This window comes from Pseudophryne corroboree, chromosome 11 (assembly GCF_028390025.1).
Source record: "Pseudophryne corroboree isolate aPseCor3 chromosome 11, aPseCor3.hap2, whole genome shotgun sequence".
Taxonomy (NCBI): Eukaryota; Metazoa; Chordata; class Amphibia; order Anura; family Myobatrachidae; genus Pseudophryne; species Pseudophryne corroboree.
The window spans coordinates 332,916,963-332,935,516 of record NC_086454.1 but is presented as its reverse complement, the minus strand read 5'-3'; the positions used below and the strand labels follow the sequence as shown (position 1 = coordinate 332,935,516).

General features: G+C 48.1%; 1 protein-coding gene across 1 annotated transcript in view; it reads right to left on the bottom strand.

Moving 5' to 3' along the window:
* The window catches only part of ATMIN (ATM interactor), a 47,710-nt gene that overhangs the window by 12,102 nt on the left and 17,054 nt on the right, over positions 1-18,554 (bottom strand). Inside the window, exon 2 of the mRNA XM_063945771.1 lies at positions 208-333. Within this exon, the coding sequence (XP_063801841.1) occupies positions 208-333 (126 nt within the window). The remainder of the gene's footprint in view (positions 1-207; positions 334-18,554) is intronic.

The window sequence follows — 18,554 nt, the reverse complement described above, 5'->3', positions numbered from 1 at the left end:
TGAAGCGAGTGCATATTATTTCTGCATAATGCACTTAATGTTGTATGATGAAATTCACCAGATGCTGCTTTCTTTGGTTCCAATTATCTTTGAGTGAGCCCTTGACATCATTTCTGCTTAATAGATCCAAGATACTCTAGGGATCAAATTCTACTTGAAGATAAACAGAAAAAAAAAACCTTTACACAAAATGCCGAAGATACATACCTGCTTTACACGAGAGAACTGTGAAAAGGGCCGGTTCGTTCCCCTGGGGCAGCCTTCAATTGGGCAGCAGTACAGTTTCTGGGACGCTTTCAAATCTTTCCGTAGTGTTGGATTGGTTATACCGTCCTGCAAAAGGGAAAGGGGTTTAGTTTACGGACGGACAGGTGGACTACAATATTACATTAAAATGCATATTAATGACATTGTTACAGTAGAAACCAAATCACCCAGTGACCATCTCACTCCAGTCAATAAGTAGCGCCTGTTTTGGAGGCAAACAGACCCAAAAGGAGATTAAAAAAAATTGGGGGGGGGGGGGGGGGGGAGCAAAAAAAAACCCAAAACAACAAAACTTCCCATATGGAAAAAGCTGCAACAGATAATTGGCGTCAACAACAGGGACTACAGTCTGAAAGCAAAACAGTGATAAGATGTCAACCATACGGTCTGTGTACACCGATTACCGGCATCTTGTACCTAGTTTCTGCAAGTCCGCTTATAAATACCTATATCCTTCTATTTGCAATAGTATCCTTATCCGGGAAACTGCGATGGGCTCAGTGCTTTAACGTAGTATCCAGTGGTGACAACACGTATTATAAAGTGCGATTTAGATGCAGTGGGTAAGTCACGGTGAAAAGCAGGATGGATTCATAGAACCACATGCCTTCATAAATAATAATCCGTGAATGGAACACATGCTGTATAGAAGTGGTAAGACATGGGAATACAGAATAATGTCTTTGTATTAATTAGTGGTGGAATGTACGTAATTACATAGACTGGTGAACAATGCCCGCTGTGTGCAGCCGGCAGTGGATCCTAGCTGTCATCACATTATGATTTCCTGACATCGGTCCATTAGAGAAAGGCTCGATATACACAGCACTGTACTAGTGAGGACAGAGCGTCACGTCTGCATCTGTTCCCCCGAAGCTTATGTTACTGCAAGTTACAACACGCTCTTGCTATAAAAAGATCCTGTATAATAGTATCTAACGAAGGAGACCTTTATAGCAAATACAGGCCTAGGATCTCTTATCCACGATGCTTGGGACTTGGCGTTTCCCAGAGAGGTTTTTTTTTTCTTCCCCAGAAGTTGGAGCACCATGCCCAAACCATACTAAATTACATGCAACAATCGTCCCTGTGTTCCCCGTACTGCCTCTGGCACCCCCGTCCGTGAATTCCTCAGCGACTGTAGGAAGACACCGGGATCACGCCCAAGTGTATGATTAATCATTACTTTGTCTGGATAACATGTTTCCAGGTGACAAATCCAACACCTAGATGATAACATGATAACCACCGAAGGTGGTGAATAACGGCCACATCACCATGCGAGACCTGGCAGTGTTCCGGCGCACTCCGATTCTATGCTAATAAAACCGGTATAGAGAGAGGCTAACAGAGGGCTGTGCATCTATTGAGTCTTCTACCGGTAACGAATGCCACCAACTGAAGAATTTCAGACATAGTCAACCTCCTTTAGTTTTAAGTTACCATAAGATTTCCAAAGCATATATAATGTAACCATAAGACATTACACATCAGTGGTACGGTAACCTGAATATCTATGGAAGCAGCAGCAATAAACCAACAAATTAGGTACGAGGCGAGGGTCGGGGATCTCCCTGTATTTTCACAGGCAAGTGGAGGCGATCAATGGGAGCTCAGTCAGATCAGCACTAACTGAGCCTGTACCCAACGAAGGGCAAGCACACAGGTTTAGAGTCAGTGGGGTAAATTTACTAAGATGGGAGTTCTATTTAAGATGGGATATTGCCCATAGCAACCAATCAAATCCTACTTCTCATTCATCTAGCACCTTCTAGAACAGGGGTGTCAAAGACAAGGCCCGCGGGCCAAATCCGGCCCGCCAGACCTCGTCTGATGGCCCGCGGTGCCGCCGCCATGAAACCCCCTTCTCCCGAGTGCCCAGCTCGGGGGGGGGGGGGGGGGGGGGGGGGGGCGGGGTTTCGCGGAATGACGCGATTGCGTCGTGACGTCACGGCGCAAACGCGTCATTCAACGAAACCCCGTCGGAGGAGGGAGAAGGGAGCCGCGCAGACGAGGAGGGAGAGGCGGCTGAAGAGCGGCGAGAACCGCTTCAAATGTAAGTCAGCCCCTCTCCCTTCCTCTCTTTCTCTCTCCCTCCTTCCACCACCTGCCGCAATGTGTAAAATGGGGACCTGTGCCTGCCACAATGTGTAAAATGGGGACCTGTGCCTGCCACAATGTGTAAAATGGGGACCTGTGCCTGCCACAATGTGTAAAATGGGGACCTGTGCCTGCCACAATGTGTAAAATGGGGACCTGTGCCTGCCACAATGTGTAAAATGGGGACCTGTACCTGCCGCTATGTGTAAAATGGGGACCTGTGCCTGCCACAATGTGTAAAATGGGGACCTGTGCCTGCCACAATGTGTAAAATGGGGACCTGTACCTGCCGCTATGTGTAAAATGGGGACCTGTGCCTGCCACAATGTGTAAAATGGGGACCTGTACCTGCCGCTATGTGTAAAATGGGGACCTGTGCCTGCCGCAATGTGTAAAATGGGGACCTGTGCCTGCCGCAATGTGTAAAATGGGGACCTGTGCACTATAAAAGGGGGCACATGGCTGGGCACTATAAAAGGGGGCACATGGCTGGGCACTATAAAAGGGGGCAGATGGCTGGGCACATATAAGGCAGGTGGAGCGGTAAATTTTGGATAGACCTACCGATACAACCGGCCCTTTGATGGGGACCAAACTGCTGATGCGGCCCCCGATGAATTTGAGTTTGACACCCCTGTTCTAGAACATAATACCTGGAATCTGATTGGATGGTGTGGGCAACAACTCATCTTAAATAGAACTCCCATCTTAGTAAATTTACCCCGTTGAGTGGGATTAGGAGACCAGGAGCTCCTGCAACAAGAATAGTGCTTATGGGGAATAGGAGGAAGCCTTACCCGTGTGAGCATACATTCTAAGAGGGGTGAACTGCGGAAAAGTGAAGGACAGGAGAGAAGAGTGGAGATGTAGGAGGGATGGTAGGCTTTGGTGAGAAGCGTACACCTCTTTATTATTATCTTCCTTTATTTGTATGGCGCCACAAGGGATCCGCAGCGCCCATTACACTGTACATAATCAAATGAGCAAACAAGAAAACAGCACTTACAGTTCAAGACAATATAGGACAGGTATAGAAAGGGGTTAGGTGCCATCAAAGGGAGTATGGAGTACAAGATAGTGTAAGTAAGAAAAGGCAAGGCACATGAGGAAAGAAGTAGCTGCTCTTGCGAGCTTGCAATCTTACAGACCGGGGTGACACAGAAGTGGTAGACAGTGAGCATATACAAGAGGGTTAGGATGAGATTTGGCTGGGTTTGGTGAAGAAGTGGGTCTTGAGAGCCCATTTGAAGTTTTGTAGAGGTAGAGCATTCCAGAGATATGGAGCGGAACATGCAAAATCTTGTAGGTAGGAGGTAATCAGTTGGCAGGAGAGCTGGCGTGCATTAGCAGAGCGAAGAGGATGGGTGGGAATGTAAAGAGATAAGGTCAGAGATGTAAGAGGGAGAAGAGTGGGTGAGGACTTTGTAGGAGAGTGTGAGAAGCTTGAATTGGATTCTGAATGAGAATGGTAGCCAGTGAAGGTCCTGCAAGAGAGGGGATGTAGTGCGTTTGGTGAGGGAGATGAGACGGGCTGCAGCATTGAGGATGGATTGGAGGAGATTGCAGTAGTCCAATCTGGAGATGACCAGTACGAGTGGATGAGGGCATCCTGGGTGAGAAAGGATCTGATCCTGGAGATATTTTTGAGATGGAAATGGCAGGTTTGTGACAGGTACTGAATGTGTGGTTTGAAGGAGAGGGAGGAGTCAAGGATTACTCCAAGACATCGCACTTGGGGGATAGAGGAGATAGTTGTGCCATCAATGGATAATTAAATTGTGGGAGGTGAGGTTATGCGGGAGGGAGGGAAGATGATCAGCTCAGTCTTAGACATGTTAAGTTTAAGAAAGCGCTGGGACATCCAGGAGGAGATAGCAGAGAGACAGTTGGAGATACAAGCGAGGAGAGCAAGGGAGGAAAGGTAGATTTGAGTATCGTCAGCGTAGAGATATTTCAAGTCAAAAGAGCTAATGAGCTCACCTAATGAGGATGTGTCGAGAGAAAAGGAGAGGCCCGAGAACAGAACCTTGGGGGACACCTACTGGTAGAGGAAGTGTGTGGGGGGAAGGGGGAGGTTAAGTCATGAGAGGAGTCAGAAGGAACAGTCAGAGAGGTAGGAGGACAGCCAGGAGAGGGCAGTATCACGCAAACCAAGGGAGTAAAGGATTTGCAGGAGAGGGTGATCTACAGTGTCAAAAGTAGCACAGAGGTCAAGGAGAATAAGCAGAGAGTAGTGGCCCCTGGATTTAGCAGCAAGGAGATCATTACAGATTTTCGTGGGGGCAGTTTCAGTGGAGTGCGGAGGACAGAAACCAGACTGGAATGGGTCAAGCAGTGAGTGGGAAGAAAGAATGGCAGTAAGGTAGTTGTAGACAATACGCTCAAGGAGTTTGGAGGCAAAAGGGAGAAGAGAGATGGGTCGGTAGTTGGAGAGAGTGTGGATCAAGGGTATATTTTTTAAGAATAGGGGAGACAAGTGCATGCTTGAAGGCAGAGGGGACAGTGCCTGATGATAGGGAGAGTGAGAAGATGGGCAAGATGAGAACAGGCAGAAGAGAGGAAGCGGAGAAGGCAGGAGGGAATAGGGTCAAGTGGGGAGATGGAGGGGGTGAGGACCGGATGAGGATCATGACGTCCTCTCCAGATATAGGGAAGGAAGTTGTCAGAGTTGGTAGGAGGGAAGGAGTTGCAGATGCGACTAAACCAGTGGTTTCCAAACTTTTTTGAATCACGACAACCTAGAATATCAGAATTCTTTTCACGGCACCCCTAGGCCAAAAGTTTCTTATTGAGTAATTTAGAAAGAAATATTACATTAAGTAGATCGCGTTTATTATATGTCATCCTTAGGGTCAGTTGTGTGGTGAGGGACAAGATTTGCTTTTGTTTGGCCACATATTGTCACAACTGAGGGCCTGAGCTGACGGGAGGCAGCCTCAGTTGTAGGGGCTGAGATGTACCGGAACCTGGGAGGTTGTATCAGACCCCTGGACATGTAAGTAACATGAATAATAACTGCCCGAAGGCGTGACCACGACAACTTGGATAAAAGTCAATGATGTTTATTATGACAACTCCGCAACACAGCAGCAGTAAAAGAAAACGTAAAAGTCAGCAAAGAATAAATACAGTTCCTGGGTACTACAGGATGGCAGGAGCCACAGGGCACTGGTAGTGTGAGATAGTTCTTATGATCTTCTAGATGGAAAGTCCTTACCAGGCCCGACTGTAGCAATGGAGATAACCCAGGATTGTGCCAGCTGGTGTTCCAGGAAAAGCTGGGTTGCTGAAGATAAAACAGCTGCTGTGGATACTGGCTGGAACCAGACTGTTGTTAGCACGGAGTGGATACTGGCTGGAACCAGTTAAATAATAAATGAACTTGGGAGCGATGAAATATGAACTGAAATGTAGAACTTGAGAGCGGAGAAATAATAATACCGGTGGAGAGTGGTAAAGTGTAGAAAGGACACCGGCCCTTTAAGGGAAGCTGTACTCTGCTGGAAGCTGAGCTGGAAGCAGGTAATGTTGTAGCTGGAAACAGATGAATCCACAATGGATTGGAGAGTCAGGCTACACCGCAGGTGGAATGCTGGTGCGGGTCTCTATGGTGGAAATCTTGAGACAGGAGCTGGAACCTGGAAGACAATCACAGGAGAGAGACAAACAGGAACTAGGTTTGACAACCAAAGCACTGACGCCTTCCTTGCTCAGGCACAGTGTATTTATACCTGCAGCAAGGAAGGGATTGGCTAGGCAATTATGCAGATCATCAATACTGAGAACAGATTGGTGGAAATGATCAGCTGACAGAATCCAAGATGGCTGCGCCCATGCAGACACTTGGAGGGAAGTTTGGTTTGTAATCCATGTGGTAATGAAAACAGTAATGGCGGCGCCGGCCACCAGAGACAGGAGGCGCCAGGCTGACAGATGCACATCCAACCACGCGGACACAGCGGAGGCCGCGGCTGACGTAATCGCCACTCAGACACTCTGCATGCAGAAGTTCAGGGACGGCGGCGGAGGCCGCGGGAGACGCCATGCCAGGTGTAATATGGCGTTTACTGTGACAGCGTCCCAGAGTGACAGGAGAGGATACAGGAATGTACACATCAGAATAACAGATGGGATCCGGTCCTGGAGCGCTGAGCCAGCCTTAGGAGGCATCTGATGGGTAAGAAATGGCGTCCAGATACCCGGATCGTGACAGCACCCCCCCCTTTAGGAGTGGCCCCAGGACACTTCTTTGGCTTTTGAGGAAACTTGGAATGGAATCTCCGGACCAAGGCAGGAGCATGGACATCAGAAGCATTGGTCCATGAACGTTCCTCAGGACCATAACCCTTCCAGTCAATAAGATATTGTAGTTGACCGTAACGGTGACGCGAGTCCAGGATCTTGGCCACTTCATACTCAACGCCTCGTTGAGTTTGGACTTTCGGAGTTGGAGGAAGTGAGGAATGAAACCGATTCAAGATCAGCGGTTTCAACAGGGAAACATGGAATGTCCTGGGTATTTTTAAGAAGGGAGGCAACTGGAGTCTGTAAGCAACAGGATTGATGACTTGTTCAATCTTGAAAGGACCGATATAGCGAGGTGCAAACTTCATACTGGGAACTCTTAACCTCAAATTCTTCGTGGATAACCATACCCGATCACCCACCTTGAGAGCAGGAACTGCTCGACGCTTCTTATCCGCAAACTTCTTGTACCTGAACGATGCCTTGAGCAGAGCTGATCGTACGCTCTTCCAGATATTGGCAAACTGATGCAAGGTGATATCCACTGCGGGAACAGAAGTTGCTGGAAGCGGTTGGAACTCAGGGACTTTAGGGTGGAATCCAAAGTTAGTGAAGAATGGTGTTGAAGCAGATGAAGAATGATACTGGTTGTTATGACAGAACTCGGCCCAGGGAAGTAATTGAACCCAGTCATCTTGAGAGGACACATAGATGCGGAGGAAGGCCTCCAAGTCCTGATTCACCCTCTCGGTTTGACCATTGGTCTGAGGATGGTAAGCCGTGGAAAACTTTAGCTTGACTTGGAGGACTTGACATAAACTTCGCCAGAATTTGGCTGTGAATTGAACTCCTCGATCAGAGATAATTTCTTCAGGAAGACCGTGGAGTCGGAAGATCTCTTGTATGAATACTTGAGCCAACTTGGAAGCTGACGGAAGACCGGTGAGAGGAATGAAGTGTGCCATCTTGGTGAACCGGTCAACTACCACCCAGATGGTATTGAACTTGTTGCACATGGGTAAGTCTGTAATGAAATCCAATCGACAAGTGGGTCCATGGTCGACGGGGAACGGATAGTGGAACCAGTTGCCCCGCAGGCGACTGGCGGGATACTTTATGTTGGGCACACTTTGGGCAAGATGCAATAAACTCCAAGACGTCCTTTTTCAGAGTTGGCCACCAATAGGACCTAGAGATAAACTCCAGGGTTTTTTGGATACCTGTATGTCCGGCAAAACGGGAAGCATGGGCCCAATGCATGAGCTTCTTCCTTAGCATCGGCTTCACAAAACTTTTCCCTGATGGGGGCGTAGAGTCCATCCCTACCGTGGAGAATGCCAACGGACTTATAATAGGATGCTTGTCTGAAGACTCTGACTCATTTTCTTGCTCCCATGAGCGGGAAAGGGCATCGGCCTTGCGATTCTGAGAGCCCGGACAGAACTGGAGTTTAAAGTCGAACCTGGAAAAGAAAAGTGCCCATCTGGCCTGACGAGGGTTGAGACATTGTGCGCCTTTCAAATATAGAAGGTTCTTGTGGTCTGTAAGGATGGTGATTGAATGAGAAGCTCCCTCCAACAGATATCTCCACTCCTCTAGAGCGAGCTTGATGGCTAGCAACTCCTGGTCGCCAATGGCATAGTTGCGCTCCGCTGGGGAGAACTTCCGTGAGAAGAAACTGCAAGGATGTAAATGGCCATCTTTAGCCCTCTGAGATAACACCGCTCCTACTCCAACGGAGGAGGCATCCACCTCTAGGATGAAAGGAGAGTCGATGTCAGGCTGTTTCAGGACAGGCACAGAGATGAACCTCTGTTTTAAAAGATGAAAAGCTTGCATGGCTTCTTCAGACCACTTGGACGGGTTAGCACCCTTCTTGGTGAAAGCAGTAATAGGCGCCACAATGGTGGAAAAGTCTCGTATAAACTTTCGGTAATAATTGGCGAACCCTAAGAACCTCTGGACCCCTTTGAGGGTTAAGGGTACCGGCCAATTCTGAATTGCTTGTAGTTTCTCAGGATCCATCTCTAGTCCGGAACCGGACACAATGTACCCTAGAAACGGAATGGACTTGACTTCAAAGACGCATTTCTCTAATTTGCAATAGAGATGATTGACACGGAGACGGGACAGAACCTCCTTTACCCAAAAACGATGTTCCTCTAAATTGTTGGCAAAAATGAGGATATCATCTAGATAGACCACGACATGACGGTATAGAATGTCTCTGAAGATCTCATTGACGAAATGCTGGAAGACAGCTGGAGCATTGCTCAATCCGAAGGGCATGACGAGGTACTCATAATGTCCGTCACGGGTGTTAAATGCGGTCTTCCACTCGTCACCCTCACGGATCCGGATGAGATTGTATGCACCTCGCAAGTCCAGCTTTGTAAAGATGGTAGCTCCGCTAACTCTGTCAAAGAGCTCAGTAATCAGGGGTAAAGGATAACGGTTCTTGATGGTAATGTCGTTCAAACCTCTGTAGTCGATGCACGGCCGCAGACCACCATCTTTCTTTTTTACAAAAAAGAAGCCTGCGCTGGCTGGAGAAGAAGAAGGTCGAATGAACCCCTTTGCTAGGTTCTCTTTAATATATTCCTCCATAGAATGCGTCTCAGGCAGAGACAACGGATAAGTTCGGCCTCGAGGTGGAACCTTCCCTGGAACGAGATCAATCGGACAGTCCCATTCTCTATGAGGAGGAAGGATATCAGCAGAAGCTTTACTGAACACATCCGTGAAATCTTGATATGGAGGAGGTGGAACATCAGACGACCTGGGGGAGGAAGAACAGACAGGCAATACTTTAAACAAAACATGTCTCAGCACAGGAGGAACCCCATGCCAGGATTTGCGTAGTCGTCCAATCAATTGTAGGATTGTGAAGACGGAGCCATGGAAGGCCCAGGACCACAGGATGTGTGGCTCTTGGAATCACTAAAAAAGAAATAAGTTCGGAATGAAGAACTCCCACTCTCAGACGAACTGGTAGAGTCCTTAAAGAAATAACTGCATCAAAAATTTTGCTGCCATCCACGGCAGTTAAAGAAATGGACGAAGGAAGTCTCTCGGTGGGTAGGGACCACCGTTTAACATAGGCTTCGGTAATAAAGTTCCCAGCTGCTCCGGAATCAAGGAGGGCAATGACGTTCCGATAACGTTGAGCAACTTGAAGCGAGACTGGGAGATTACAATCTTGAGAAGATGGAGAGGAGATCATTACTCCTAGCCGGCCCTCTCCTTGGCGAGCTAGGATTTGGAGTTTCCCGGACGTTTGGGACAGGCATTAATGGTGTGAGACGGAGCTGCACAATAGAGACAGAGAAACTCGGAGAGACGTCTTCGGCGCTCAGCAGGAGTTAAACGGGAACGGCCAAGTTGCATGGGCTCATCTTTAGATGGTGACAGTTGACGAGGAGGAGGAGCAGAAGATTTTGGAGCAGATGATCTTCCACGCTCAGTTGCTCTCTCTCTGAAACGTAAATCAACTTTCGTGCAGAGTGAGATTAGCTCATCTAACTTAGAAGGTAAGTCTCTGGTAGCTAACTCATCTTTAATACGCTCAGATAAGCCATGCCAGAATGCAGCATACAGGGCCTCGTCGTTCCATGCCAGTTCGGACGCCAGGATCTGGAACTGTATCAGATATTGTCCTACAGTACGTGACCCCTGGCGTAAACGGAGAATCTCGGATGAAGCTGAGGTTACCCGGCCTGGCTCGTCGAAGATGCGCCTGAATGTTGACACGAAGGCAGTGTAGGAAGATAGCAGGGTGTCGGACCTCTCCCATAACGGTGATGCCCAATCAAGGGCTGAGCCACTGAGAAGAGAAATAATGTAGGCAATTTTTGTACGGTCACTGGGAAAATTGCCAGGTTGTAGCTCAAACTGAATCTCACACTGGTTGAGAAATCCCCTGCAGAATCTTGGAGATCCGTCAAATTTTGCTGGCGTTGGAAGATGAAGACGTGGAGCAGAAATGGGTAAGGTGGGTGGGGTTATAGCTGGAGTCACTGTGGTTGACGCACCAGACGCGCCTGATCCACGGAGAGTTGTCTGAATCCCATCCAGCCGAGTAGAGAGATCCTGGAGACAGCGGATGATGTGGCCCTGTGCAGCCTCCTGATGTTCTAGTCGGGCTGCCAGTTCTTGCATCGGCCTGGCCGCTTGATCCTGGTCTCCGGCTGGATTCATTAGGTCAGTGCTTACTGTCACAACTGAGGGCCTGAGCTGACGGGAGGCAGCCTCAGTTGTAGGGGCTGAGATGTACCGGAACCTGGGAGGTTGTATCAGACCCCTGGACATGTAAGTAACATAAATAATAACTGCCCGAAGGCGTGACCACGACAACTTGGATAAAAGTCAATGATGTTTATTATGACAACTCCGCAACACAGCAGCAGTAAAAGAAAACGTAAAAGTCAGCAAAGAATAAATACAGTTCCTGGGTACTACAGGATGGCAGGAGCCACAGGGCACTGGTAGTGTGAGATAGTTCTTATGATCTTCTAGATGGAAAGTCCTTACCAGGCCCGACTGTAGCAATGGAGATAACCCAGGATTGTGCCAGCTGGTGTTCCAGGAAAAGCTGGGTTGCTGAAGATAAAACAGCTGCTGTGGATACTGGCTGGAACCAGACTGTTGTTAGCACGGAGTGGATACTGGCTGGAACCAGTTAAATAATAAATGAACTTGGGAGCGATGAAATATGAACTGAAATGTAGAACTTGAGAGCGGAGAAATAATAATACCGGTGGAGAGTGGTAAAGTGTAGAAAGGACACCGACCCTTTAAGGGAAGCTGTACTCTGCTGGAAGCTGAGCTGGAAGCAGGTAATGTTGTAGCTGGAAACAGATGAATCCACAATGGATTGGAGAGTCAGGCTACACCGCAGGTGGAATGCTGGTGCGGGTCTCTATGGTGGAAGTCTTGAGACAGGAGCTGGAACCTGGAAGACAATCACAGGAGAGAGACAAACAGGAACTAGGTTTGACAACCAAAGCACTGACGCCTTCCTTGCTCAGGCACAGTGTATTTATACCTGCAGCAAGGAAGGGATTGGCTAGGCAATTATGCAGATTATCAATACTGAGAACAGATTGGTGGAAATGATCAGCTGACAGAATCCAAGATGGCTGCGCCCATGCAGACACTTGGAGGGAAGTTTGGTTTGTAATCCATGTGGTAATGAAAACAGTAATGGCGGCGCCGGCCACCAGAGACAGGAGGCGCCAGGCTGACAGATGCACATCCAACCACGCGGACACAGCGGAGGCCGCGGCTGACGTAATCGCCACTCAGACACTCTGCATGCAGAAGTTCAGGGACGGCGGCGGAGGCCGCGGGAGACGCCATGCCAGGTGTAATATGGCGTTTACTGTGACAGCGTCCCAGAGTGACAGGAGAGGATACAGGAATGTACACATCAGGATAACAGATGGGATCCGGTCCTGGAGCGCTGAGCCAGCCTTAGGAGGCATCTGATGGGTAAGAAATGGCGTCCAGATACCCGGATTGTGACACATATTTTATGACTGGCAGCCACCAGTACTGGTTTTGCCTATTATATTGACCATGAATAATTTGAATTTGTCTTGGACCACCAACCCAGGGCACCCCTGCAAGTGTCCCGAGGCACCCCAAAGAGCCACGACACACAGTTTGGGAACCTCTGGACTAAACACTCAGTGTACTAGAGACACTGGGCTGCAAGTTAGTTTTGAACACGTACAAAGTCCCAGATGAAGCACAACGGAATTCTGTGTGAGGAAAGCCACAGCCGCTCGCCCTTTATACACAGATTCAGATGTACAAATGATCAGTGCAGCCAGCAACGTAGGTTTCTTGCTCCCAGTTTTATTTGTGCACAATAGATGCACAGTGAGGGAGAAAGATGCTCAGTGGAGTCGCATGGGACCTGGCACCACAGTAAGACAGGACACGTACAGTATAATCCAATTCTCTCTCTCAATATGGATTTCTGCAAGTGTTTGGTTGGACTGAAAACTGGCCCTTCACGACCCCTCTATAAATCAACAACAACCTCCCCTATCTTTTAGAACAGACTACATTAAGTTCCTTCACAACCTTTTCATCTGGGTATTTCCCCAATTTTGGAATCTCTGGCAAAGAAATGGTGTGTGTGAAGGGGGGAGATGTAATAGGGTCAGAGTTTGCCGAGGTCCGGGATTTCGGCTGAGACTGCATGTATTTTTAAAGTGGCAATCATTTACAAGACAATACCCATGTGGTTTTGCCTTGTAAAATGATTGCCGCTTTAAAAATACATGCAGTCTCAGCCGAAATCCTGGACCTCAGCAAACTTGGACCCTATTACATTTCCCCCCATGGTCTCCTGTCTAAATGCTGGTATCAATAGCTCCAACTATGGGGTATATGCAATTCCGGGCGAATTGCGGTACTTTTTCGCCCGTTTTTAAATACGACACAATTCGACCGTCAAATTCCGGCCGGCGGGTGCCGGAATTCGACATATTCAATAAAAAACAGATTCGACAGTCCCACTGTCGAAAAACGGACCAATTGACGGATTTTGATGCGATTTTTAAAAATGGTTAAAAAAAAACGGAAAAAAATTGAGTGGGGTCCCCCCTCCTAAGCATAACCAGCCTCGGGCTCTTTGAGCCGGTCCTGGTTGCCAAAATACGGGGGGGGGGGGGGGGGGGGGGGGGGAGAAATATGACAGGGGATCCCCCGTATTTTAACAACCAGCACCGGGCTCTGCGCCTGGACCTGGTGCAAAAAATACGGGGGACAAAAAGCGTAGGGGTCCCCCGTATTTTTTGCACCAGCACCGGGCTCCACTAGCTGGACAGATAATGCCACAGCCGGGGGTCACTTTTATACCGCGCCCTGCAGCCGTGGCATTAAATATCCAACTAGTCACCCCTGGCCGGGGTACCCTGGAGGAGTGGGGACCCCTTCAATCAAGGGGGTCCCCCCCCAGCCACCCAAGGGCCAGGGGTGAAGCCCGAGGCTATCCCCCCCCCATCCATGGGCTGCGGATGGGAGGCTGATAGCCTTTAGTAAAATCAAAGAATATTGGTTTTTACAGAACTACAAGTCCCAGCAAGCCTCCCCCGCAAGCTGGTACTTGGAGAACCACAAGTACCAGCATGCGGGGGGGAAACTGGCCCGCTGATACCTGTAGTTCTACTGCAAAAAAAATACCCAAATTAAAACAGGACACAGACACCTTGAAAAGTAAAACTTTATTACATACATGCCGACACACATACTTACCTATGTTGACACGCCGACTGTGTCCACGTCTCCAATTCTGACGTCCGGGGTACCTGCAAATAAAAATTATACTCACCTGATCCAGTGTCCTGATATTGTAATCCACGTACTTGGCAAAAAAAAACCCGAATACCCGACCAAGCCGGACTGAAAGGGGCCCATGTTTACAAATGGGACCCCTTTCCCCGAATGCAGAGACCCCCTGTGACTACTGTCACAGAGGGTCCCTTCAGCCAATCAGGAAGTGCCACGTCGTGGCACTCTCCTGATTGGCTGAGCTCTCAGACGCGCATCGCACAGCTCCCTCCATTAGTTTCAATGGTGGGAACTTTGCCGTCAGCTGTGGGGTTACCCGCGGTCAGCGGGTAACCCCACCGCTGACCGCAAAGTTCCCACCATTGAAACTAATGGAGGGAGCTGTGCGATGCGCTGTCTGACAGCTTAGACGCGCAAAGCCAATCAGGAGAGTGCCACGACGTGGCACTTCCTGATTGGCTGAAGGGACCCTCTGTGACAGTAGTCACAGGGGGTCTCTGCATTCGGGGAAAGGGGTCCCATTCGTAAACATGGGCCCCTTTCAGTCCGGCTTGGTCGGGTATTCGGGTTTTTTTTTGCCAAGTACGTGGATTACAATATCAGGACACTGGATCAGGTGAGTATAATTTTTATTTGCAGGTACCCCGGAATTGGAGACGTGGACACAGTCGGCGTGTCAACATAGGTAAGTATGTGTGTGTCGGCATGTATGTAATAAAGTTTTACTTTCAAGGTGTCTGTGTCCTGTTTTATTTTGGGTATTTTTTTTGCAGATGAACTACAGGTACCAGCGGGCCCGTTCCCCCCCCCCCCCCCCCACATGCTGGTACTTGTGCTTCTCCAAGTACCAGCTTGCGGGGGAGGCTTGCTGGGACTTGTAGTTCTTCTGTAAAAATAAGAATTTACTTACCGATAATTCTATTTCTCGTAGTCCGTAGTGGATGCTGGGGACTCCGTCAGGACCATGGGGAATAGCGGGCTCCGCAGGAGACAGGGCACATCTAAAAAGCTTTTTAGGTCACATGGTGTGTACTGGCTCCTCCCCCCATGACCCTCCTCCAAGCCTCAGTTAGGTACTGTGCCCGGACGAGCGTACACAATAAGGAAGGATCTTGAATCCCGGGTAAGACTCATACCAGCCACACCAATCACACCGTACAACTTGTGATCTGAACCCAGTTAACAGTATGATAACAAAACGAAGTAGCCTCTGAAAAAATGGCTCACAACAATAGTAATAACCCGATTTTTGTAACAATAACTATGTACAAGCATTGCAGACAAACCGCACTTGGGATGGGCGCCCAGCATCCACTACGGACTACGAGAAATAGAATTATCGGTAAGTAAATTCTTATTTTCTCTAACGTCCTAGTGGATGCTGGGGACTCCGTCAGGACCATGGGGATTATACCAAAGCTCCCAAACGGGCGGGAGAGTGCGGATGACTCTGCAGCACCGAATGAGAGAACTCCAGGTCCTCTTTAGCCAGAGTATCAAATTTGTAAAAATTTTACAAACGTGTTCTCCCCTGACCACGTAGCTGCTCGGCAAAGTTATAATGCCGAGACTCCTCGGGCAGCCGCCCAGGATGAGGCCACCTTCCTTGTGGAATGGGCATCTACATATTTCGGCTGTGGCAGGCCTGCCACAGAATGTGCAAGCTGAATTGTACTACAAATCTAGCGTGCAATAGACTGCTTAGAAGCAGGAGCACCCAGCTTGTTGGGTGCATACAATATAAACAGCAAGTCAGACTTTCTGACTCCAGCCGTCCTAAATATATATATATGTCTCAGCTGTTTTTTAGCAATCATCTTTGAGCCAGTGCAATAGGTGACTAGTGTGCCTTTAAAAGCCATATAGTCTGTGGCAGGTACACATTACATCTAGCAGGCAGATGATGCAGCAGTGTGGTAGTCAGGTTTTAAGACTCTGTGATAGTGTAGGACCTGTATGAAGGTGGGGTACCTTGAATCGGTATACAGGCTTCCGTGCATTGGCCAATCCACCAACTAAACCCCCATCATTTATTTATTGAATTGTTGAGGATAAGTGAGTTTACTTTGGTGAGTGCTGGGTTCTCTGTTTGTATTTATTAGAGCGATGTGGTCATGGGCTACATGCACCCCGCCCTGTGAGTGGTAAGTACAGCTGTGTACCCCGCTTCTGTGGTGGAGAGTGCAGTGTTACATGCACCCCACCCTGTGAGTGGTAAGTGCATAGCTGTGCCCCGCTTCTGGTGCGGTGAGTGCTGTGGTTTTTACTCTGTGTGTATATGAAGGGGTTAATCTATGGTTAGCTCTTATTAACCGTGGCCACTAGCTTTCTCATGCACCCCTGTGTGGACTTCATTATCCTGAACCTGTCTCAGCTGTTTTTTAGCAATCATCTTTGAGCCAGTGCAATAGGTGACTAGTGTGCCTTTAAAAGCCATATAGTCTGTGGCAGGTACACATTACATCTAGCAGGCAGATGATGCAGCAGTGTGGTAGTCAGGTTTTAAGACTCTGTGATAGTGTAGGACCTGTATGAAGGTGGGGTACCTTGAATCGGTATACAGGCTTCCGTGCATTGGCCAATCCACCAACTAAACCCCCATCATTTATTTATTGAATTGTTGAGGATAAGTGAGTTTACTTTGGTGAGTGCTGGGTTCTCTGTTTGTATTTATTAGAGCGATGTGGTCATGGGCTACATGCACCCCGCCCTGTGAGTGGTAAGTACAGCTGTGTACCCCGCTTCTGTGGTGGAGAGTGCAGTGTTACATGCACCCCACCCTGTGAGTGGTAAGTGCATAGCTGTGCCCCGCTTCTGGTGCGGTGAGTGCTGTGGTTTTTACTCTGTGTGTATATGAAGGGGTTAATCTATGGTTAGCTCTTATTAACCGTGGCCACTAGCTTTCTCATGCACCCCTGTGTGGACTTCATTATCCTGAACCTGTCTCAGCTGTTTTTTAGCAATCATCTTTGAGCCAGTGCAATAGGTGACTAGTGTGCCTTTAAAAGCCATATAGTCTGTGGCAGGTACACATTACATCTAGCAGGCAGATGATGCAGCAGTGTGGTAGTCAGGTTTTAAGACTCTGTGATAGTGTAGGACCTGTATGAAGGTGGGGTACCTTGAATCGGTATACAGGCTTCCGTGCATTGGCCAATCCACCAACTAAACCCCCATCATTTATTTATTGAATTGTTGAGGATAAGTGAGTTTACTTTGGTGAGTGCTGGGTTCTCTGTTTGTATTTATTAGAGCGATGTGGTCATGGGCTACATGCACCCCGCCCTGTGAGTGGTAAGTACAGCTGTGTACCCCGCTTCTGTGGTGGAGAGTGCAGTGTTACATGCACCCCACCCTGTGAGTGGTAAGTGCATAGCTGTGCCCCGCTTCTGGTGCGGTGAGTGCTGTGGTTTTTACTCTGTGTGTATATGAAGGGGTTAATCTATGGTTAGCTCTTATTAACCGTGGCCACTAGCTTTCTCATGCACCCCTGTGTGGACTTCATTATCCTGAACCTGTCTCAGCTGTTTTTTAGCAATCATCTTTGAGCCAGTGCAATAGGTGACTAGTGTGCCTTTAAAAGCCATATAGTCTGTGGCAGGTACACATTACATCTAGCAGGCAGATGATGCAGCAGTGTGGTAGTCAGGTTTTAAGACTCTGTGATAGTGTAGGACCTGTATGAAGGTGGGGTACCTTGAATCGGTATACAGGCTTCCGTGCATTGGCCAATCCACCAACTAAACCCCCATCATTTATTTATTGAATTGTTGAGGATAAGTGAGTTTACTTTGGTGAGTGCTGGGTTCTCTGTTTGTATTTATTAGAGCGATGTGGTCATGGGCTACATGCACCCCGCCCTGTGAGTGGTAAGTACAGCTGTGTACCCCGCTTCTGTGGTGGAGAGTGCAGTGTTACATGCACCCCACCCTGTGAGTGGTAAGTGCATAGCTGTGCCCCGCTTCTGGTGCGGTGAGTGCTGTGGTTTTTACTCTGTGTGTATATGAAGGGGTTAATCTATGGTTAGCTCTTATTAACCGTGGCCACTAGCTTTCTCATGCACCCCTGTGTGGACTTCATTATCCTGAACCTGTCTCAGCTGTTTTTTAGCAATCATCTTTGAGCCAGTGCAATAGGTGACTAGTGTGCCTTTAAAAGCCATATAGTCTGTGGCAGGTACACATTACATCTAGCAGGCAGATGATGCAGCAGTGTGGTAGTCAGGTTTTAAGACTCTGTGATAGTGTAGGACCTGTATGAAGGTGGGGTACCTTGAATCGGTATACAGGCTTCCGTGCATTGGCCAATCCACCAACTAAACCCCCATCATTTATTTATTGAATTGTTGAGGATAAGTGAGTTTACTTTGGTGAGTGCTGGGTTCTCTGTTTGTATATATATATATATATATATATATATATATATATATATATATATATATATATATATATATATATATATATATATATATATATATATATATTTTTAGGGCCCTGACAACGTCTAGTAACTTGGAGTCCAAGTCCCCAGTAGCCGCAGGCACCACAATAGGTTGTTTCAGGTGACAACGCTGACACCCCTTTAGGAAGAAACTGGAGACGAGTCCCAGTTCTGCCCTGTTCAAATGGAAAATTCTAATA